At 41.0% G+C, this 24,911-nt stretch overlaps 1 protein-coding gene and 1 long non-coding RNA gene across 2 annotated transcripts in view; both read left to right on the forward strand.

Moving 5' to 3' along the window:
• Positions 1-24,911, forward strand: part of Oprk1 (opioid receptor kappa 1) — a gene marked incomplete at its 5' end in the record, with an annotated part of 52,318 nt that overhangs the window by 13,253 nt on the left and 14,154 nt on the right. The window contains 3 exon segments of the mRNA NM_001172990.1: positions 492-513; positions 1,623-1,633; positions 15,592-15,794. Coding sequence (NP_001166461.1) covers positions 15,592-15,794 — 203 coding nt within the window.
• LOC134478027 (uncharacterized) lies at positions 4,846-14,569 on the forward strand. The gene is made up of 3 exons (XR_010050369.1): positions 4,846-5,340; positions 6,126-6,252; positions 12,987-14,569. It is a non-coding gene; the product is annotated as an uncharacterized LOC134478027 (long non-coding RNA).

A 24,911-nucleotide genomic window follows, 5' to 3' on the forward strand; every position in this document is an offset into this window, starting at 1 on the left:
ATGTGTCAGCAGGCCTGCTTCCCTTGGGAGTTCTGTAGGGACAGTTAGACAAGAGTAAGCAGCAAAGGGCACCACCTGGGTGGCTGGTATAATGGTGACAACCACGTGCTTACTCATGACATGCTGTACTGGAAGACACTGCCCTTCATGCAACTGCCGCATGCTTTTTTTATGTAACCATAGCTCCTGTGAACCTTGGATCACTCCCAGAATCCAAGGCTAAGATCCCAAGTGTACCAGCTAGTGAAACAATTATTTTTAGAAAATCAGCTTATCTCTGTACTATGGTCAAGGCAAGGACCCCGGGGGAAGAAGCTCATCTCGAGCGGCTCCCTTTCACACAGTTTGCTGTTTGACTGTCCCCTGCCTAGGCAACAGTATAAGTAAAGCTTCTGTCTCCCACTACTTTTGTTTGCTGAGCTCCTCATTCTGTGCTAGAAGGATTTTCAGTTTTGCGTTAGCCTCATTTCAGCCCGTGCATCTTCATCAGAGGAAGCAGAGGAGGAGCAGAGGATCTCTTCACGGAACACCCACCTAATGAAATAGTTCTAAGGGGGGAATTTATTTCCTTGCCATTTTCAGCTTTTAGGAGCCACTTGCATTCCTTGGTCTATGGCTCTCCCCTGCACTCTTCAGTGTATCACCGATCTTTGCTTCTGTCACATGGCACCTTTTGCTGTGAGTGCAACTCTTGCTCATGCCCCTCTTAGAACACTTAGTGATTACATTGGACCTAGGTGGATGCCTGGGAAAATCTTGCTATCTCACAATCCTTAACATAATTATGTCTGTACCATAAAGTGGATGCTGACAGGCTCTGGAGATTAGGACATGGGTATGTAGGTGATAGGAACTAAGACGCCTCTTAAGAAGTTGTCATGGTTTATTTCAGTGGCCCCCAGGCCTCATACATTTGCATTTTGCATTTGTGATTGGTTCATTGTCTAGTGCTTGGATTCATGGTGTCAGTGCTACACCCACATAGGGGTGGAGCCCGCATACAATGTAATGACCGGAAGAATGTGTGTGTCTCTCTCTCTTGCCGTTTCCACCTTGCTGTTTGTAGCCACCGTGATCTGCGGCCCATCATGCCACCCTGCCTTGGAGTCAACTGAGTGTGGACTAAAACCTCCAAAAACTATAAGAAATAAACCTTTCCCTTCCCAACTTTGGGCATCAGGTATTTTGTCTCAGTGACCAGTAAAAAGTAGCTAAGACAAAAGCAGATGATTAAGGTGATTTTATATAACTGTAATTATGAGTATATGTGCCTACTTTATCTTTGTGATTACTATCATGGACAGAATTATGTCTGCACAAATTCTTATGCTAAAGTACTGTTCTTCAGTATGACTAGATTTGGAGATCAGGTCTTTAGGGTGATAATTAAAAGTAATTGAGGTCATAAAGTTGAGACCATAATAAAGCTGTCGTTCTTATAAAAAGGAGAAGAGATACCAGAACTCCTGCTCTTTTCACACAGAAGCGAAGGCCAAGTGGGGACACGGCAAGAGAGTGGTTCTCTTAGTCACTTTCTTATCCTGTACCTGCACTTAAAGGAAAAGAGGCTTATTTTGTTTTGCAGTTTCAGAGGTTTCAGTTTGTGTGTGGTTCCAGGGTGTGGTGGAGGAGCCTGGCAGCACAAAGGTGCTCACATTATGCTGATCAGACAGGAAGAGTGAAAGGATGAGGTAGACAGAGAGACATGCCCTTCCAGGTCACACCTTCCATGACCTGCCTCCTTCAACAGGGTCCAACCTCCTCTCAGTGTGGACAAATCCATCGATGACCATGACATCCCTGTGATTCAGTCACCTTGCAAACATGTGAGATTTGGGATAAGTTTCAAATCTGGGACATAGCAGGTCATCTAAGAGGAAAGGAAACCTGCACTGGTTCCAGACTCCAGAATGTGAGAAAATAAGCTTGTGTTATTTATGCCACCAAATCTCTGGAACCTTTTTGGGGGCAATCAGAACACAAGACAAACAGAATCCAAGTCAGAGGAACTGCATACAAAAAAACAAAACCATATTACAGCCAATATTATTAAAAGTTATAAGACAACATGAAAATAAAAATTCTAGTAAACTTAATGTAAAACAAATGAATTCAAGCATATTTGTGAAGTTAACAATTTTCAGTAGCCTTAATTCACCTATAAATGCAAAATGATATTTAAATAGTGTTAAAGGGCAACTCTCAAGTCTGTAAAAGACATTCTTAAATGAAATAATTAAGAAAATTTGCAAATAAAATGATTACATTAGAAAAATGCAAAGAAAATGAGAGTAAGGTTAGGGATGTTCGAACACAGAAGAAAAAATTGTTAAATCAGGGTTCCTTGAATGAGACAACTTACTCGGTATCAAACTTCAGAAATAATTTCCAAATCCCAGTCACGACCATGAGGAATGTAAGACCATCAGTGTGCTCCCCAGTCCCTCTAGCACTGGGCATGCTCTCTGGCCTAACTGATAGTAGCGCGTCTCCTAGTGGCCACCTGATCACCTTGCTTGCATGACAAGGACAATCTAGGTTATGAAACAATTCGTTTTATCTCAGATTTGTGTAATTATGTGATATTTTCCAGGGCTATGTAGATCATCCAAAGATCCTCAAGTTGCTTATCACAAATAACACTAGAGTAAGAGCATTGTGCTAACAACATTCAGTAGACAAAGAGGAAAATGATTATGAGCAGCAGTGCACCAAACATATGGGAGTGATACTCGTGAAACAGTAGTTACAAAAGACAAGGAAAACAGGATAGGAGTCCACTGTGGTAGGGGGATTTAATTCATCTCTTTCTTCTATGGTGCATCAGGCAGATAGTAAATAAGTGAGATTGTAAGAGTCAAAGTAACATAAGTACTAAAACATATCTGTTGGACATTTATAAAGCTTTAAATTGGAAAAAAACATTTTCCTTTTGAAAAGCTCACATTCAGATTTACCTCTTAGAGGCAAGAATGAAAAGAACAATAGAAAATTTTTAAAAGATCAACGTTTGGGGGCTGGGGATTTAGCTCAGCGGCATAAGCACCTGCCTTGCAAGCAGGCAGTTGTGAGTTTGATCCCTGGTACCGATAAAAATGAAAAAAAAAATCAACGTTTTATCCCAGTCCTATAAAAATAGAAGTAAATTTTAAAAATCAGAGAATAGAGGGGTTCTTTTATAAACATTCACTAACTATGATTTGTTTAAACCATTCCTGGATCACAGAGAAAATAAGTCAAAATCATATTTCTGAAACTGAGAATTTTCTGAAAGCCAGATAATGAAAACTTTCTAGTTTTCTCACACCCATACAATATCCCCAAGCACACATTACAGTGAAATGAAAGAAGTGATTCATTAATTGTCTGAGTATATATAATTTTTATTTATGATTTATCTAAAGTTGGTATAACTTTAACTTTTGGTAAGGTATGATCAAAAGATTCCTCAAATTCTTAACAGCTGATTCTAGCACACTACAAGGTCAAATAAATCTACCTCTGTGAATTAAACTTAATAATATGCTCACATTCAGACACAGTGACATTTAAAAACTATTGTGACACTGTGATAGAAGTAAAGAAAAATCATCCAGGTTTCTATTTGTGAAGGACTGGTTACATAAGCTAGTGTAGCTGAGAAAGAGGTCTCCAGAAAGTTAAAAACTTAAAAACTGAATAGAATGGATAGAAAATCTATTATCTTGCTATAGAAAATTCCATTATGTATAGCTATATGAAAATACATGATGCGAAACAATGCATATTTTTGTGTATGGAATGTAGAGGACAATTTAAATGCATTTGCATAAAAAGAAGCTTTTATGTTTGAAAGTGAATACGGGGAATTGACTTCTGTGGAACAGATGTAGAATGGGAAGGGAAGAATGGAATGGAAGACACCAAGATGTCATAATTCTTTTGCAAATAGTTTTAACGTATCATTCCTATAAATTCAGAGCCCACCCAAAAATGTGTACACACCTCAGGAAAAGAAAAATTGTCTGTTTTTTAGCACATGGGGTTACATACCCAGTCCTTTTAGAAGAAATTGAAAACGCGTGTGCAGCAGACTCAGTGACCAAGCTACCCAAGCAGCAGTGCACCATCCCAGCAAATGCCTGGAAGCTAATGGCCACCACTCCGAGCCCTTCTTGCAACCATAGAGGTCAAAAGTAACTTTGTTAATATCATGATGTCTTAATAAATTTATGATTAAAATAGTTACAAAGATTTTTTTCTTTTCCTGAAATGTGTATACATCTTGACTGACTCTGTATACAACCAAAACAATTTACAAAGTTTTAGAATCAACAAGGAGAAAAATTGGCTTATTTTGAACTATGAACATTTTATCAATATTTATGAACTAAATTTGATAAATTATAATGTGTTTATAATTTGAAGTGTGGCTATCACATATGCTATTTAATCCTGTTCATGTAAATTATGTTTCCCCAAATAGATATATTTGTAGTAGTCTCTTTTTCACATATGTGTTTTACTTAAATGTGGAATTGGTGAGTAATGCTTTATACCTATTTAGTTGTATTTATAAATTCCTTTTGTAGGGGAGCTTAATGTACTGTACAATTATTAATGAAATTTTTCAGAATGAATTCCACTGTGACCGCTGGCCTCTGTTTCACACAGTGTTATTATCCAGCTCTTGCACAGCGAAGACAATGAAGCCACAGTTGCTGCTCCAGTGCTGAAGTGAATACTTGACATTCTCCTCACATTTTAATTTTACCCCTGTGACTCATCTCGGCTTTCATTTGTACTAAAATTTTTGTGCAACCTGGGAAGGTGAAAAGATTACTGGATTGGAATTCAAAAGAATCATTGTATTCCTGCTTCCTCCACTTATTAAATGATCATAAGTATGTGGCTTAACTTCTTGGAGGCTGCTTTTCAAATTAGAGAACAAAATAGGCAGAATTTTCTACATAAAGTAGAATGAAGCTATCGTGACCAAACGACATATTATTATAAGAAGTGCTTTGATAAAATCAAAGGCTGTAACAGTATATGATGCTCTTATTACAGTGATCACAAAGAAATAGTTTAATTAGTTGCATAGATTTTCAACAGAAACTTGCCTTTGAAATTAAGCTAGAGCAGCTCTTTCTGCATTATTGAAAGTACTTATATTGGTGCTATTTTTATTTTTAAATCTTTACCCAGAGCATTATTTTACAGCATTTCCACCCTCTGCTGTTCATATGCTCCTGGATTCACATTCTGTTAAATTAGGAGGAAGAAACAGGAATAAACTCACACAGAATTGATGTCGGTGTCACCTAAAAGACGCTTGTAATTTTCTCTTCCTTCCTCCAGGTAAGATTATTCAGATATTTTTGATCCTCTTTTTTCTTTTTTTGATAGTTTGTAGAACTGTGCTTTGATATTTTAAAATATCACCCTTCTGGGTACACTTTAAAGCTTTTAATTTTAATAGCATATACTATAAAGTGCTAGAAAGTGGAGAGCTTTTATCTTATAAGACAAAAAAGTCAATCAGCGATGGTAAACCGTAGGTCGTGAGCAATTGTGGCTCCTTTACTCTCTAGGATTTTTTGTTACTGAGTGCTAAATGACTGATTATGAAGTTTACTATAAGATAAATTAACAGCTTGGGCTGTTCTTTTTCTGAGTCTGACATCTCTGGTGTTCTGAGATGTTTTGTTAGGCTCAGTAAATTTATTGATCTTAATAAATGTATAAGTGCTATGTAAGACTCAGGAATTGTTTTATCTGGACTTAATATCCTTAGAGTTTAATCACTTGGGTCATAATTTTGCTTTTAGATGTATATTTTAGAAAAAGGAACAAGAATGTTGTCATAGTTGGTAATTGGATATGATCATTATCTCAGGGTAATATACCTTACAAACACATTGTAATAGTCTACCAGAAACTTTTTCGGTCCTAACCCCATGTATTCTCTTTCATTTCTTTACCATGAAATTAAACATAGAACCTCCTACTGTTCTTTTTGTGGTGTGTGTGTGTGTGTGTGTGTGTGTGTGTGTGTGTGTGTGTGTTGTACTGGGAATTGGATATGGAATCTTAAAAGTGAGCTACATCCCTAATCGTTTTTAATTTTTTAAATTTTGAGACAGGGTCTTACTATATTCTTAAGTTACTTTGGCTGGGCTTGAACTTGAGATTCTTTTCAGTTTGGAATGAGGGATGGCCATCTGGAATGAAGTGTGTCTTCCTTCTGAGCATTTTCACACCAAGGAGCCGGTGAGTATGGAAAAATGTCGGTGTGAACTTTCCAGGACACACTCTTAGAGAGTCTTTCCTGGGCCACTGAAAGGCAAGGGTAAAAATGGTCACTCAGGGCCGAAGGAGTTCCTTCGCTCCTGAAAACCAGACATCTTTCCAACTAGCAGTCCATCGATATCGCATTAGATTTGTCCATCTGCACTAAATCCCCTGACTTATTGGACTCTGCCTCAATAATTATAGCAATTCCTGAAGATGAAAAGCTCCTGGCCTTCTTGTTCTCCCTCTTTACTCATGTCTTGATACGTAAAGAGGAATCCTAAATCATTTTCATGATCTTTGAGCAACACTTTCACTTGAAGAATATTCTCAATCATTTCTGGAAAATGGATGGAACCCGTGTCCATCATGCTAAGTGAAATAAGTCAGAAGGTTACATGTTGTATGGTTTCTCCTGTAAGACAAATCCAGAATACAAATAAGTTAAATAAAAGGGAGATGATAGGAAACAGGACAGGCTTTATGGAGATGGGAAGATCTCTGGGGATGGACAAGAGAAGAGGGAAGAGGAAAGTAAAAACAGGTATGTGTGTCAAACACCACAAGGAGTGTGTTTATTATGCACTACAACCATGTATTACTAATACAAAATAATGTAAAAAGGCATTTCTCACTCAATTCTCAGAAATTGAGGAACTGAAGTATTTATAGCTCCTGCACTTCAAAACAACGGTTTTAAGTACAGCAGGTTCAGGGACGATGACAGCAGAGTCACACCCTGTGCTACAGATCCTCTTGGGGTGAATTACATCAGAGGTGGAAGATACGTTCAGACACTGTTTGTGAAAAGGGGCCCCAGGAGCCCCATTCTTCCTGCGATACCTCCTCCAAGCAGGAGCACATACACACCAGAGAGGAGAACACAGCTCTCAGAAACAGGCTTAGGAACAATTAACATAAGACATTGAAGTACAGATAGGTAATCCTACTGACCATTACAAAAGAAGCCAAAGGAAAGAAAACCACTTGGAAGTCTAATATGTTTCTGTGAAAGGATGTGGATGAATAAGATGGTTTGAGATATGCATTTCTGAGAACCTTATAACAATCTTCGACTTCCTACAATGTCCATATCTATACAATTCAATCAGTTGAGATGAAGTGGCTTTGACACGTGTGAGCCCCTGGGCTGGCGGGAGTGATCAGTTGACCCTCAGCGTGGCAGCCCTCTCTCCACAAATGAGGGCGCTGTTTGGCCAATATTCAGTTTAGTGATGACCTATGGTAGGCTTTAGCCTCACAGAATGAATTTTGGTGATGAAAGGTGGCAGTGAGCCTTTGCATGAAGCCCTTTGTATGATGTTATTTTGTGACACTCATGAATTGTTTCATGCCTAACAAGATCACTCAGAAGCCAGCTCTTTCCTCAAAAAAAGAATCAAGGCAGAGCATGATAGCATATTTTCAAGTTCAATTAAGGTATCTGGGAGACAGATGAATAAACACAACATTTTACTCTTTTGAAGTGAGCTTAGAGAAAAGCGCAGTTAATCTCCCACTCTACAAATGGAGGTTAATGATACGCAGGATCCTGGATGCACTCCAGCACTGTCCTACTCTCCCCTCACAGCAGAGTGAGGACAGGGAATGCAGACTCCATGTGTACCAGGAAACACTCGTCCTCAGGCAGGACGGATTATGCTCTCACACTTGGTTATTGAAGATAGTTGCAAAAGGTATGAGAAGGTATTTACAAGGTAGAGAAAGAGCTAGGGCAAAGGATGAATTGAACACCCTAGAGAGAGAAGCAAGAGAGAATTCTTATCACCCATTACCTGAAGCAAAGAAGAAGAAGAAGAAGGAATCCTTAGACTCTGAGAGGGGAGCTGTACACAGGGAAAGGCTTGCAGGTGATTTGCCATTTGTGGAATGAGCAGAAGGGGGAGGTGAGATGACCACAGAACCTTGGCCAAAAGGCAGTAGGAGGAAAACAAATTCCATTGTCCATCTTCTCATTGGTCTACACCAGGTGCCACCCAGTGCCTGGAGTTACTTAGAACCTTCCTAGACACAGAGAAGAGTGAGAAGATAGAGTGGAAGCAAACACACAATGTACAGCACCCATGATTCCGGAGCATTGTATGGTTGGTGCCCTGACACCCCAGAGCTGAATCCTGAATGCCCGACTGTTACGTAGACTGAGATCCTGAGAACTTGTCTCATGGAGGAAGGAGAGCCCTCCCATCCCAGAAGTATGTGCTTTCATACCCTATGTCTGACCAGGCTGGGTGGGCCTCAGGACAGTGGCTTTCCCACTGGACATGTGGTACAGCTTCTATCCTAGGAAAACAGTTCTTTCAACAGAGAACTTGAAAGTCATGTGAGTCTTCAGCCTTTCATTATATTTAATCATATGTTCATTTCTAGTCTAATTCCAAATATAAAAGCTACTTCCAATTATGGATAGTTCTGGGGCCCCAGGGACTTCCTCTTTACCAAATACCTTTTGTTCTGTCATGTGGATACTACCGACCGTCCTGTCCTTCCTAAGAGTCTCTCTTCTCGTGTTTCTCTGACTCTGCTTTTCTTTTTCCCTCATTCGGACTTGTTCTGCATCAGTCTCCTCTGCTAGCTCCTCATTAAAGCCTATGCTTCTCCAGACTTTTCTCTGTCAACTTCACTTTCCTGACACACTCACCGGATGCTCTCCTGCACTTCCAGGCTCTTTCATCTCTCCCACATGAGTCTCCCCAACACGTATCCTGTATCATCATACAAACTAACACCTCCCTGGTTCCTCAAGCATAGCCTTCCCAAACCAGACCTCATTATGTTCTACCAAAAGCTGCTGTAATTTCTCTGCATTTTCTATTTCAGTTAATGGCTTACTCATTCACTTGGTCACCCAAGCATATTCCTAAAGTAATTCTAGGCTTTTCTTCTTTGCTAACTTCCAAATTCATTCAAATGTCGTCTTGCCAATTTAATTTCCTAAATGCTTAGTAAACCATCATCTTCTCCGCAGCCACACTGTTTCATGTTGAGTCATCTCTCACGTAGACAACCGGGAGAGCTTTATGTCTATTCTCTGTCCAAATCCACAGTCCTGCCATCCGTCAGCCTTCCTTCCCTGCTCTGCACAAGGTCTGCCCTCCGTCCTCTGGCACTCCCTTTCCGTGTCTCTGAATCCACTCTTGCCCTCACCTTCACGCCATTTGTGCTGGCGACAGTCAGCTCACCATCCCGAGCCAGGCTCTGTGTTTGTCTGTATGCCTCCCTGTCTTTTATTCCTGATAAACTTTTGCTTACATTTCAATTTCTATTTTGGAGTAGACTTTCCCCCACCACCACGGATACTCTTGGCTTCTTTTGGACTGACTTTGCCTATGCTCTGATACACCTTTTGTTAACTCTGCCACCAGAATGTCTTTTTCTCTCTACCCTTTACGTGCCATGCTAGTGGCAATGAGTTTTCTTTTCTTTTCCTTTTTTTTTTTTTTTTTTGTTTATCAGTACCAGGGATCGAACTCACAACCTGCTTGCAAGGCAGGTGCTTATGTTGCTGAGCTAAATCCCCAGTGCAGCAATGAGTTTTCAGATAGGCAGCTTTAGTTCACTGCAGAGTTTCAGTACAAGGAGTTACAGATTTGAGGCCGTGGGCTACGGTAAAGTCCTGATTTTACCCCTCATTTATACAACACACAGCACACGAAGATGACTTCTAGTGATGACAGCCCAGGGAGCTGATTCAGTGTGGGACTCACACTCTTCCTGCTCTCCTATGCTTTCCCTAAAATGAAGACAAATGATTTTTTCAAAAATTCAGACCCAAGCATTCTCCCTTTGTCTGGCAAATAATTGGTTGGTTGATTTATTGATTGTACTGAAGACTGAGCCAGGCCATTTTTACTGAGCTACATTTCCAACCCTTTTTGTTTGCTTATTTGTTGTTTAATTTTATTTTAATCAAGAGACAGGGTCTTGAATCACTAAGCTGCCCAGGCTGGGTTCACACTTATATTTCTTCTGTGTCAGCATCCCTTAGTCCTGGGATCATAGATGTGCACCACAAAGCCCCAAGCCTCTGTTCCTCTTAGGCTGAAGTCCAGAATACCCTGCGAGGCTGCTCCATTGTGTCTCATGCTCATGCCTTGACCACTAGGCTCAGGCCCCTTGATTTCCATAGACTGCCACAAATGTGTCCAGTTCTGCCAACCTATCTCATTCATTTGCGCAGTTCCCTGCCTGGATGCTCCCTTTTTTCCTCTTCACTTGGGTAAGACTCTACCATCCTTAACCATTAGCTTCTCCACCACTTGTTCAGGAAGGGCATTCCTGGTGATCTCTTACAGGACGTGAGTCCTGGGCCTCAAGTCCTCTTCAGGGCCTGTGTACACATGTGCCTGTTGTATAGAACCTGAGTCTGCAGTATCTCACAGAATGACTGTGCAAGGCAGGTCTGGCTTGAACTTTTGTTATGATAACTTATTAAACTGCAAAGTAAAATGCCTACAAGCAGAGGAGCTATTTCTAAAATTTTGTGCAAACTTAATGTATGGGCTTATCAGTTCTCCTGCTTCATTTCCTGTCTAACATTTTCTCTATGCATTAGTCACCAGAGTTGACTGTATTAAATTGTCTTTTAAATTTTTTAAATTTTATGGAACAAATGTAAAACAAAATTTCATGGCAAAATAATAGAGGAGTAACAATAAGTATTGCACTACATGTTATTACCTTTAAAGTAGTTGCTCAGGGCACAAGATATGGGCATACAATTTTATTTAATTGATATTAGCACAAGCCTTCCTTTTTAGTGAGCTAAGACACACTAATAGTATCACTGACTTGCATTTTTCTCCTTTCCCCTTCTGTTCTTCCTCCCATCCTAGTTTCCTTTACCTTTTGAATAATTCCTTCCCATTTCATAGTATTTATTGCACACTTTAGAATTTATTTATTCTTTCTATTTCTCACACCAAAGAACCAATATGATGTTTGCACATGTGACTTTGATTTATTTCACTTATGAGTATGGTCTCAAGTTGCACCTATTTACCTACAAAAGCCTCAAGTTTATCTTTCTTTGTGGGGAAATAGTACTCTATTGTATAAAAACACCGCATTCTTTCTTTATCCATTCCTTGATTGATGGACATTTGGGTTGTTTCCAAGATTTAGCTATTACAAATTGTGCTGCTATAAACATGGGCATACATATATTGCTGTGGTCTGATGTTTTTAATTCTTCTGGGAAGATGTCCAGAAGGGGAATATCTGGGTTGAAGGGGACCTCTAACCCTAGTTTTCTGAAGTTTCCATGCTGATTTCACAGTGGTTATACAAGTCTACACCCCCACTAAATTGCTATCAATTATTCATAAACATTTTTCAGTTTAGAGCCTCTCTGTCACAGCAGAACACACATTCCCCTAGGTAGGCTGCCTCTATCTTGCTTACTGTTGCATGTGCAAGGCCTGCCTCTGCTGCCACTTGGGACACTCAGCAGCTTGGACCCAGTGCAGCCAACTGGCCAGCCAGGCTTGGTGGCACACACCTGTACTCCTGGCACTGGGGAGGCTGAGGCAGGAGGATTGTTGCAGTTTGAGATCAGCCTGGGTTACAAAGTGAGTTCTTGATCAGCCTGATCTGCATAGTAAGATCCATTTTTAGAAAAACTCACAAGAAAGTGTCTTCCTTGTAGTTTTAAGCATTATTTTTCTATTGAGTAGAATGGCAAGTAGATAAAAGTTCTAGTAGGTGAAATGACACATGCTTTAAATCAGTGTGTAATAGTGTATAGCATCTTTGAAGTTTATTTTTCTATTTTATGAGCTTTTACCCAGTATTACGATGCAATGCTGTACTCCTGAGAGCCTGAGAGCACAGAAGCAGCTGTGTTCACAGCATTCAGAGACTCGGAAGGGTTCCCCTGGCACCTGGGCTGCCTGAAACTGTCCCATTGCGTTTCCCATTTTAACTTTGCTTTATCTTAGCCACTAACGCAGTAAAAGTGAGGAAAAATTATGGAGACATGAATGAAACAAGACCATTTTAATCATAATTATTATTGTAATAATAATTATTATTATTTTATCTTTAAGAGACTAACTCGGCTGGTAGAGATTTATCAGTAATCATCAGGCTCAGATCGCCTTATAGTTTGGAAGTCCTGGACTGAGTCCTGCCTCCTGCTTAGTGATGGAAGTAGGTCCTGGAGAAGCCTCTTTATTTACGCTCCCTGTACCTGATCTGCCCTCTGTAGTGCAGCTTCTGAAACAGAAGTTTCAAGAAACAGCAGCTTGAAACACATTGTTTTTAAAATGTTGCATTTGTAGTACACAGACTTTTTTTCTTATTACTCCAAGTCGCATTACACTTAGTACCATAACTAGAGATGATTAAAAACATATGAGAGAATAGTGTAGATTATCGGCAAAGATTATGGCATTTTATATAAGGGGCTTGAGCAACTGTGGATTTTGGTATTTGTGGGGATTTTGGACCCATTTCCTAGAGGGTTCTGAGATACAGCTGTATTTGTGAGAAAAGGCAATCAAGGGTTTGAATTGTATTAATTTAGAGACTCCTTTATAATGTTTTACATCTTTAAAACTTTACCTAAATCTTTTAAAAATAATGCACTTTTATTTTTTCCTTTTTGCCCTTGCTAAATACTTTCTCTTAAATGTGTTTTGTGATGGCGTAGAGAGGAGGGTCTCCTTACATGAAATGTTCTTTTGTTTTAACAGACACATGACAAGGAGTCAGGAGCACTTGTGTTTGAACGCAGATCTCACATTACCAGCTGGGAGAGCAACTTTCATACTAAGGAAAGACCAATGAACAGCCAATTTGGAAATGCAAGCTACATAATACAGGAAGGAAACTACATAATACAGATAAGCTACATAATACACTTTTAAACGTGTGTCACAGGGTCAGGTGTGATGGCACATACCTATAATTCCAGCATTTGGAAGCCTGAAGCAGGAGGATTACTTCAGTTGAGTCCAGCCTGGGATACTTAGAAAGTTCAAGGCTGGAATTATCTAGCACGTTTTTGTCTGAAAAAAACAAAGTGCAACACAAAGGCTGATGGGTTTTTAATGCACGAAATCATAGATAAATATATAAGTAGTATTTAGAAGTAGATAAAAGGGTAAAAGAATAATTGTGAGCTTCACAGTGTTTTAACTTTCTTTACAACTCCAATGCTGCTCAGCTTTAGTTAATTTCAAGCAAAATATCTTTGCTACTTTGTTTGGATTGCTGAGACAGAAAGTAAGCCCACAGACACATGGGGAATATTCTTTCTGCCATCCTGTTTATGCAGAAAGCACAGTTTGATTCATGGAAGCCCCAGCAGGACTGAAGATTGCCAAAGGAGATGTCACCTTTCAATGAGAGCTCCAGATCAGATTTAAAAGTCACAAGATGTGGTATGATAATCATTCTTAAAAGACATGGTGGAAAAGATGGTGGCTGAAAGGATTTTTTTATTTGCTTTTCGTATTGCACTTGTATGATATGAAAAGACTGGTGAACAATCTCTTTTGGGGCCAGGGTGTCTGGAAAGACATAGGCACACTTTCTGCCACTGCTGGTGAGTGGAAGGGCTGACTCAATCATTAGGATATACCTAGATGTGGGCATTAAGTGAGAGCTATGAGAAGCAGTGGGGACCTGAGTTTGTCAGTCTGAGGCAAAGAATTCACAAGGAAAATTCCAGTGGTTAACCCGTGGTATCCCCAATCTTGGCTCCAGTAAGCAATGGGAATGGGGGACCTCACTACTGTGCTTCAGGAACTTTGCTTCAGGGGCAGAGCTCTGGATCCCTGCTTTGGTTCCCTGGCCTTTCTGGTCCCTTTGCCTAAGAGGCACTTTCACCCAGCAGAATCTAACTAGATTCTGTAGATACCTTGGACTGACAGTTATGCAAAGAAACATCGGCGGCTGAGTTCCCTGCAGATGTTCAGATTCGGCGATATATGGTAGGGGAGGTATTGTGGTGAAGGACACATAAGCAGAATGCGATGGCTGCCAGCATTAATATAAAACATCGTCGCCCTTCTAGGTCAGCACTGAGGGTTGGGCTAGGAGAGTGACCGTTTTGTAACATCCTGCCATACAGGTAATATCTATAGGGTTTTGTTTGCATCCAGGCTGCCATTCTAGTTGCAGCAAGCTGAAAATAACAAAATGTACAGGAGTATTTTATCAGTACACTTTAAAGCATTAGTAGTATATCTTTGGGTGGTGTTCTGGCTGAACCAGTCATCTGTGTTGCTTGGATTTAAATAAATGAATAAATAAGTAAAATCTCTCAAAATTACGACGGCTTTTCTCTTTCTTCGAATAGACACCTCTTGTGACCTATGCATGCGTTCAGTAAGTTCTTCACACACTGTGAATAATCCAGGTGCGACCTGTCACTAAGCAGGCGTGACCCTTCTTATTACTAAATGTAACACGGGCCGGAGTTCAGTCCCTGACCTCTGGGAAGGCTGAGGGGCATAGAAATAAGGCAATGTGGAGCCGGGGTAGACAGTGCATCTCGGGTGAGCGGGCGGGGCGGATGGGGACGACGCTGGGCCTGGGCCGGGGCTCTGGATGGGCGGAGCGGCGGTGGGCGGGCCTCTGGCGGGCGCGCTAGCCCAGCTCTCTCCGGCGGTCCCCGCGCCCTGCTGCATCCTTGGTGCGTCCTGCCCAGCTGAGCCGCCGCCAGCAGTGGGAGCCACGCACTGAGAGCAGCTGACAAGCCCACAGCTTCGGGCAGAGAAGGAGCCCGGGGCCGCACTGCCTGGGTCCGGTCCCGGAGCCAGAGAGGCGAGGTGGCAGATGCGTGGGGACTGAGGGAGACCTGGAGACCGCAGGTCCGCAGCGGCCCCTTCGCCTGCCTCCAGGAAGCAGAGGTGGGCTGTGGGCTTTGGAGGAGAGGTCCCAGCTAGGGGTCCGGGGGGTGGGGGTGGGGGGTCGCAAGTTACCTGTCCTGGGAGTCAGTCTGGGGATAATTCTCCAGCCCACGGCGCCCATGAATAGAAGAGGGGGCATCTCAGGGCGAGGGAGGCACGAGGTACCCGCACCCTGGCCGGCCCCCAAACCCGCAGGATGATGGCAGGAGGGGTCGGTCCCCCCCATCCTCCCCAGGGTCGCGGTGTCCAGCGGGCCTCCGAGCCGCCAGCCTCCTCCGCGCGCGGGCAGGAGCGCAGGCAAAGTTTGCTGCTCAGCCCAGCTCCGGTCCTCTCGCTCCCCAGCCCGCAGGTGCCGCCGCTCCTCGCCCCCAGCCGCAGCCGCCCTGCCATGGACGCCCCGGTGCAGATCTTCCGCGGGGAGCCGGGGCCCACCTGCGCCCCGAATGCCTGCCTGCTCCCCAACGGCAGCGCTTGGCTCCCGGGCTGGGCCGAGCCGGACGGCAACGGCAGCGCGGGCCCGCAGGACGAGCAGCTGGAGCCCGCGCACATCTCCCCGGCCATCCCGGTCATCATCACGGCCGTCTACTCCGTGGTGTTCGTGGTGGGCTTGGTGGGCAACTCGCTGGTCATGTTCGTGATCATCAGGTGAGCGCGGGCCAGGCGCGGCCGGGGCAGGGAGAGGGCCTGCAGGGTGGGGGCGCTCGGTCCTGCAGGGGTCCAGCCACTCTGGGGTCTCCTTGAAGGAGGGGGGGGGGGATTTCCTGGGACAGTTTCTAGGAGGTGGGGGCTGGGGGCTGCGGGGTTCACACTGGGTGAATCTGAGCGGTCAGGGCATTTCACTGCGACCCGCCTCACTCTACCCAAGACCCAAACCCCTGCGAAAACTCAGTGTGGCAAAGTACCAGGTCGTTCCACAAGGTCAGTGCCTCCAGGCAAAGGAGCTAGTCCCTGTGCGTGGCAGTTTTAATTTTTCCTCCCCTAGTTTTCTGCTCCTGTTTGAAGCACTTTGATTTTCCTTTTGTAAGCATTTCTTAAGATAAGTCCACTGAAGGCACTGAGGATAATCCGTGTTTCCCCTGTGACTTCTCTGACTATTGTAGGGCTTATGAAACAAAAATCATATGCTATTTAAGGATGTTCTATCCAGATAAGACTGATCGGCTGTGTTAGTTCTTTAGAGTGTCAGTGACTTTTACAAATTAACCATCCAATTGCTCTCTAAATGTGAACTGTAGAAATTTTTAAAAATTATTTTGCTACTTTTTCCATCATGAAAAAATTAAAAGTTTTATTGTTCTTTTGTGAAATTTTCTTCAAGTCGACTGTCAATAATAAAGTTCCAAATACCTACCTATATGCTAACTTTTGGGTAAATGATGTGATTCTTAATTTTAAAAAGAGAGTTAAAAAAAAAGAAATCAAACTTCAAATCTATGTGCCCTTTGAAATATGTGTTTGAAATAAGTGTTTCACTTTCTGGGAGACTTAATGCTTTGGAAATATACTTTTGAATATGAAGCTTATGTTCCTTAAGGAATTCCCTAAAGTCAAGAGAACTGACTTCTTCTGTCTTATCTTGACATTTGTTTTCAAATAAGTCTTTTATTATTATGAGCTTTAAAATTAATACCTACAATAGCACGAGTCTTTCCCTTGAGGAATCACCATCATAAAACGCTAAAATGCTTCCTTTTATGGGCATTGGAATATCAGGTCTTTTATCCTCATCTATTCTCTGAAATTAAAAACCATTATCATTTAAGGTTTCAAATACATAGTATAAATCTCATTTTACCCTTAAATAGTGTAAAATCTCAGTACTCTTGGCTTCCATAATTGCCTGTTACACTTTATAGGAATTCTATCAGCTTAAACAAAACTATAGAAGATAATATGTAAAAAGGCAATTTTTCCAAGTTATTAGTAATCACAAAGCTGGACTTCATTGGAGACAATGTTAGACAAAAAGAAAAGGCAAATATATTCTAAAGTGTAATTAAATGTTAAAGAGATCTTGACATAGAGACTATTTTGTAATATAACATTGTTACACAAAAAGAAGGCATAATTGTTTCACTTGTATTTCTAAATGTTCAAGTAAAACAGATAGCCCTACTGTTATGCAAATGCACACATGCAATCTTGAGTTTGCAAAGAGCTTCCAAGTTGCTCTCTGTGACTTTTTAAATGAGCCTGCAGACAGGGCTTTTTAGAAAATGAAGAATTCTAGAATAATATACATTTTAGAAAGGAAAAAGATTTCTTATAGATTAACTAGGTTTTCTAATGGACATATTTCCCAAAGATATCCTGCACTACAATTTGTTAAATGGAAATAAATCCCCAGCTAAAAATACTTCAAAAGTTAGATAGTTCATATAGCAACATGGTCGATCCCTCTATTCCCTTTCAATTACTTTGAGATGAAGCTTGTCCATAAGTTTAAAATGAAGAGTTATTGTACCACCCTGAAAAGCCAAACTGATAGATCATTTAAATCTACAGCTAAGAGAATAGAAGAGTCTTTGGAATTTGTTCATATTGGTAAATAGTTGAACTGGAAAATAAAACCTTTGAAGAAAAATTGATGGACTTATGTTTATTTAGCTCAAAAGAGGAACAGACTGAAGATTGAAGACAGAGTGATGACAGGATTGTGGTGCTCTGGCCAGCACAGAGTAAAATTGAGTGTAGAATCTGCTGGTCAGAACAGAGTAGAATTGAGTGTGGAATCTGCATGCAGATTTTCTAACAGAACTTGAGGGCCAGGCAAATGCGTTTGGACAGACAGAGGATCTTCAGGATTTTGGAGAAGGACACTGTTTTAAAACATTATATATGGAAATGGATTCTAGTGTAGTTCAATCTTTTAGAATATTATTCTAGAGATAGAAAATTGAGTGCTCAGATGGTAGACAGTGAAGGTCTAGGATGACCAGTTCCCATGTGAGGAGAAAGTTAGAGTATTGCCTTACAAATAGATTTTCCCTCCTTGGGCATGTGGAATGTCGCCCAGTATCTCCTGAAGATATTTAAAGTTTCAGGTGTTCCTGCCATTTAGTGTACTAACTGTCACAATCGTCTGCTATTGGGACACTTTTATCTTTTCACCGAAAAGATCTTAAAATTTATGTGGTCCATGCTTCCCTATAGTGGGTTTGTGACCCTTGGGGATCCATACAGACGTGCTGTTTAGAATCCTAACCTCATGATCTCTTGGCTCCCTCCTTTTCAAGTCATCTTCTTAAACACCATGACATCTATCATACCTGTGTCCTTCTCCTTGCTGGATATCCCTACCTCTGACATTTATTTGGATATCTATTTTTCTTCTCTTGCTATGATTTTCCACACTCACAGCTGTCTTTTTGATGAATAAGAATGATTAAAATTTAATGAGCTCTTATTTTGTGCTAAGCAGGAACAGCTATCTACTTCACGTAAATTCTTTTATTTAAGCTTAACATACATAGGTGCATTATTGCCATACCCTTTCAACAGATGAGGAAACTAATGCAGAGAAAAGTTAAATAAAGGTCAAGTTCTCTTGTAACTGGCTCGGGAGACCACAGTGATCTCTACAGCCAAACCTAGGGCTTGTGTTTTTATCCATGCTGCTACTCATTGTCCACTAGACTGCTTCTTCCAATATATGGGTACTTTCTTCCCTGGGTAGCTCTCCATTTTCTCTAAGTGCTTCTTTTACTCTGTCCCAGCCTTGATTCCATGAGTTCTAACTCCAGCCTCAACCTTGAAAATACACCCAAAAATCTGTCCTGCTGTTTTGTCCCTCTGCTGCTGCCTTCCATCAAAGCCACAGTCACCAAGCCAGTAATCTGTATTCCTTGCACTTATAACCTACTAATTGTTGTTAGGTAAAATTAATTTTATTTTTGTCACAGTAAAGCTACTACCGTTAAGTATATCTGACCCTAATTCTGTCTAGGAATTTTTGTATTCCTCTCTTATTTTCTTGCAGGACCCCTTTTCTTCTCCCATTTCTCATAAAAACTGAATTCAGATCTGCACTGGTTCTCAAGCCCATATTCCTCTATCAGCTGGTAGATAATTTTTCCAGGAAGTAAACTGAGACACGAAGTCCAGCTACTGAGAAGGTCCCTTGTCCTATGAATGCTGGCAGTGCCTTCCTCTCAATCTCTCCGTCTTTGAGGAAGAGTCTCTTGTGTCCCTGTTTTTGTGTCTTGAATCTCATCATTTCTTGAGCTCTCCTACATCAGTTATCTTCTTTCTGTCCCCTCTGAAATATTTCCCTCTCTACTGCCTCTTGTACCTTGTACCACAAAAATCAGACTTCTGTATGTTATTTTAATCAACAATCCAATGTCACTGAACCTTCATTTTTCTTAGTTCCCTTAGCTAGTATCCATTCATCTCAAGTAGATAAACTTCATGACGGAATAGTCACTCTCCTTCGTTTTCCCGTCTCCTCCATTCCTCTGGCCCTTATACTTGGACATTCTTCTTGAAGTTTCTTGACCAAGCCATGGCGCTCATGTTTCAGAGGCTCATTTGAAGCTAGCTGTCACCTGAGTTTTGTAGGTGTGCTGTGCTTTGATCAGTCTTAGATGCCTCCCTTTGTCTGATACACTTTTCTCCTCTATGCTTTTCTGTAGGCTCCTTCATGGATTTGTCACCCTCTACTGTCTGTAAATGATTATCTCCTCCAGGGTCTTCTCAGCTCCCTTCTGTTTTCACTTGGCCTAACTGTTCAGTTAATCAAGGTTCTATCGGAGAAGCAGAACTAGTGCAGGATGTAATGGTAAGAGATTTCTGGCAAGAAATTGGCTTCCATGATTTAGGGGATAACTGGATAAGCCTGAAATCCATAGTTCAGTGAGTCAAGAAGGGCAAAGTGCCCTTCCTGGGTTGAATTTGTTCTTCCTCAATGAACCTCAACTCAGGTCTTAGCACCACTACACTGATGCAAGCAGGTCACCTAGAAGAGGTAGAGTGATCTCTGCCGAAAATCAGCTGATTATGACCATTTAATCACATCTAAAAAACACCTGTACACAGCAGGTGTGCAGACCTGTAGTCTGGCCAAGTTAACACAGCAAAGTGACTAGCACATTCCCTTTCAGTGGCTTCATTCATTCTTGTGGTCCTAACTGTCAAGAAAGGTCAGACAAATTCTAAATATATGTTATGGTTTAGACTTAAAATGTCTCCCCAAAGTCTCATGTGTGATAAGTGAAGCTTTTGAAAAGTGATTAGATCAAGAGAGTGCTAGACTCATCAGAGGATTAATTCTTGAGTTCATAGCTGACTGTGCTTTTTGGAAGGTGAGGTCTGTTGGAGGAGGTGTGGGCGTGACCTTGAAGGGTAAATTCTTGTGCCCAGTCCCTTGTCTCTCTCTCTCTACTTCCTTGTGGCCATGGGGGTCAATGACCTTTTAACCTCTTTCAATGCCCTGTCTCCAAATATAGGCATATTCTTAAGTGTTGAGGATGGAGATTGCAGTGAAGAATTTGGGGGGACACAGCTCAACCACAGTACTACTCACCCTCTCTCTTTTCTCTGTAAGAGGAAACTGTTCTATAGCTTCAAATTCCATAATAAGTATATTTATGTTCTCCTTTGTTTATCTTAGAAAAAAGTTATATTGCTTCATAAATTAATTATAAGGAAAAATTTTACTAAGAAAAAATAGTAAGAATCAGAAAATCCTTTTATTCTTGATTTTAGGATGCATTTCCATTCAGCACTGTCCCAGTGAAATAGAGGATTTCTGCTTCCCTATAGGTTAGCCCCAGGACTAAAGTTGTCCCACAGGAGTAATTTTATAAGAGTTTAGAAGAAATGTATACCATAAAGATACTATACAAGTGGTTACATTTGCTAAACTCAGTTTTCTTCTCCAAATGTAGCTATCCTATCCAAGTTTGCTAGGCTTGGAGCTCCATTCTCCTGCATGAGCCTATCTTCTTGCTCATAAATAGGAGGAGAGAAAAATTTTTTTCTATAAACCATTAAGTGAAACTCTATGTTTTATTCTGCTTTTACTGTCTCGGACTCTGTGGCCTGAACTCACTGATGTGGATCAGCTCTGTGCCAACCTGGGCCCCATAGTTGAATTGAATCAACACTGTGTAGCTGTCCTGAGATAGAAGAAATATGTGAAGGAACAGGTGACATCCTGAGTATCCGCCATAGTGCCTGCCTCTCTTCCATCCCTTATGCCACCTCGGCCAGGTACCCCGTAATCACTGTGGTTATATGTACCTATTTCTTCCCTAGATTCATAGTCTCCACCTGGTCTACTTGGGATAATATCACCAAACCACATGTGGAAAGCAGTACAAAACAGCTGAGGTACCACATTGTATCTGCATAGTTCACCATTGACTGCTCCCTACTTAATATCAGCCCTATTTTGAGCTTTGTTTAAAATAACACTTTCCAGGTTTTCCTGAATATTGTCTTGAAACCACATTAACTATTTCCTTTAGTGCAAACATATCAAAACTAAGTTAAAAAATTAAGAGCCCATTTTTAATTTCTCAAAATAATTCGTTCATGTTTGACAATCCCTTAAAAGAGAGAATTAGTTTTGTTGCAACCGCTTTAATGGATTAGCTAAATTTATCCCCTTCTTGGTGGGATATATTATCACAGACAAAGGTTGTGACATCCATTTCAAGAGCCAGAGAATCAACATCTAGAAGAAGAAAAAAGAAATGAAAGGGAAGGAGGAAGGAAGGAAGGAATTTACATTAAAGGATTCAGTATAGAGCTCCTAAACTTTAGTAGACTATGGGGGCGGGGGGATGGAATTCTTCAAAATACAACCTATTTTTTCAAAATACAATACAAAATCAAAACTATTTCTTGATTCTGTTGACTACAGTTTTTCCTAGTGTTTGTCTCATTGATCATTTCGGGAGGGATTTATTTCTTACTGGTAAAGAAGCATTTCATTCTATGAAGCATTCCACTGTATCTCTTGAACAGCAATATCTTTGTGTAAACTGTGCACTTGGCACCTTCTTCACTCAAGATTAACTTTTGAATGTACTCAATTGCTGTTGCCCAGAGAGGCTCTTAGCTAAAAATCTAAAATTGTATGATTAAAGGATGGTGCCTTTCTAAAGTTTGGCTCATGTGGTTTCAGTGGTACAAGTAATACAGGTTTAGAACTATCCGAACAAGAGAATTTCTGAATTACACTATTTATTTAAGTAAAAAAATCAGTCAGTAATCCCTCACTCCATATTTAAGAGGATTGATGGTTTATGTCTTAGGTAAGAAAGACTGATAGAAGGAAGATAGGTTTTAGGAAAGGGCATAATATTGTAAAAGGCTGGTGGATTATTGTTTATTTATATGTTTAACAGCTACTTTCTCAATTGGCCAAGGACATTGGAATTTAAATTAAAGATAAAGAAAACATGGAATAGGTTAAGAAAGGAACTGATCAGGAGCTGGACATGGAGGCCTTGGTATTAGGTACGGCTGAAATTAGAAGCCTGTAGAGCTCAGCTATGACAATGGGAATGGTTTTCCGAGTGCTTGCTGAGTGTTAGCTCTTTAGATGTGACAGCAAGACCATGAACTGGGGATTGTTGGAATCATTTTCAGATGAGAAAATAAAACTACACAGGTTCAAGTACCGTTCAAGGGCCCACAACTGCTGAATAACTAATCTAGTACAGGAGCTCTAATTGGTCCAACAAGAATGTCCTCATTACTCCTTGCCCTACAGCATTTATTCCCACCCAGGAAAGGGGTGATGTCTTAGTTAATTTTCTCATTGCTGAGGCAAAATACCCAATACCCACAAGTTAATGGAGGAAAGGATTCTTTGGCTCACAGTTTGTACAGCAGGCTGGCACGGCCGTGGGGCATCACAGAGAATAAACAGTCCATGGCAAAGCAAAGAGGTATCAAGTAAGCAAAGTATCAGCAAGCAGTAACCAGCATCCACACAAGCCCTCTTTCTCTCTCTTACATTTTATCTACCCAGATATCTGCCCTAATCCGACCCAGAGCTATATCAAGCCTACTACTGACTGATTTAGTAATCACATACTCTTCTCCTAGCATCACGCACTCTAGATTCAGCCATTTCTGTAAAAACTCTGCCTATGATGGCATGAGGCTTTGGGGGGGAACCAAGACTTAAGCCATAAGAGGCGGCTGCATCTGACAGAGGATAGAATACAGAGTGATCGTTAGATGTCCCCCTACTTGTCTGGTCTGTAGCTTTCTCAGAACTAGGTCAGTCTGTGGCTAGCTCAGTGTGGTCAGATTTCTTCATTAAAAAAGAAATACTAAGTTAAGTATTTATATACCACTCAGCATCAGGGAGTTGTGTAGTAGGAAACAACGTACCAGTTGTTGGTGATTTTCAGTTTTCTTCTAGGTGCTGGTGGACATGATAAGCTCTCACCTGGCGTGTGTGACTGGATGCATTAGAACATTCCTCCTGCGAGTTGGGAGCAGATATCACCTCCTCTGGACTCCTGGAGTGCCTCCTGGTCCAGTGAAATCATATACTTCTTTCCTGGCCACCTCCCTGAGAGGACAGCCCACCTGGGGATGATAGAGCTGATCGCTCATGCTGGTGCAGGGTAGCTGCAGTGAATCCCAGGAACTTGCTCTTGCTATTTCTTATAGCTTTTGCTCTGTGCATGTGCAAGAGTAATGCTGGGCCACATCCAGGTCCCATCTCCATGTGAAGATAACTCCTTTGTAATACTGTAGACCAAGGGCACATTTAAGCCAGATTATTTGAGAAACAATGGATGAATTCTTTTCTTTTAAAAAAAGAATATATTACTATCCTTGAGTAATGAATCCTAGTTGTAAAAGCAAGTAATCCAGACGTTTAGCTAATTTCATTGAGACAAATTGAAGCTATCTGAACAATTTAGTGAAAAAAACATTATGTTTTCAAATAGTTCTGTAAGGAGTCACAGCAGGACGTTATCATTATTTCTGCTTAGTTTTATTTCTTAAAGAGACTTTTCTTTAAAAAAAAAAAACAGTTTTAGTTCACAGAAAAATTGAGTAGAAAGTACAGATTTTCCAGCATGCTCCTGTCCCTTTGCATGAAGTCTCCCCAGTATCAATATCCCCAACCTGAGGACATTTGTTACAGTGGATGGACCTATACTGACCCAGCAGAATCACAGAGTCCAGTTTACATTGGGGTTAACTCTCTTTCATCCCAAGCTCTTTTGAGGTTTAATGGACAAATAAAATTATACATGTTCAAAGTGTACAATGATGCCTTGTGTCACACTTTGGATCTAGGACATCCCCAAAGGCCCATGTGTTAGAGTTTTGGTCCTCAGCTTTGTGCTATTTGGAGGTGATGGAATGTTTTGGAGCTGAGGTGTAGTATAAGGAAATTGCATCGTCACTGGGGTGCACTTTGAAGGGGGTGTTGGGACCCAACCCCTCCCCGCTTTCTCTCTGCTTCTTGGATGAGATAAACAGGTCTCCTCTGTCACATGTTGCCACCTTGATCTACTTACTGGCCACAGCTGACCTCCCAACAAGCCAGCCAATCATAGAATGAAAACCTTCAGAACTTTAAGTCAAAATAAGTCTTTCTGCTTCCTAAGTTTATTGTGGCAGGTATTTTGTTATATTGACAGAAAGCTGGTTACCCAGGTTCATAATATAATCAATGAAATGTTTGCCACAAATTTAGTTAACACATCTATCGCCACATGTAGTTATTTGTGTGTGTTTGCATATATGTTGCATATATTCACATACATGGTGAGGAAGTTC

The sequence above is a fragment of the Cavia porcellus genome, unplaced genomic scaffold (genome assembly GCF_034190915.1).
Source record: "Cavia porcellus strain 051 isolate PalLab524CR breed Dunkin Hartley unplaced genomic scaffold, mCavPor4.1 scaffold_11, whole genome shotgun sequence".
Lineage (NCBI taxonomy): Eukaryota > Metazoa > Chordata > Mammalia > Rodentia > Caviidae > Cavia > Cavia porcellus.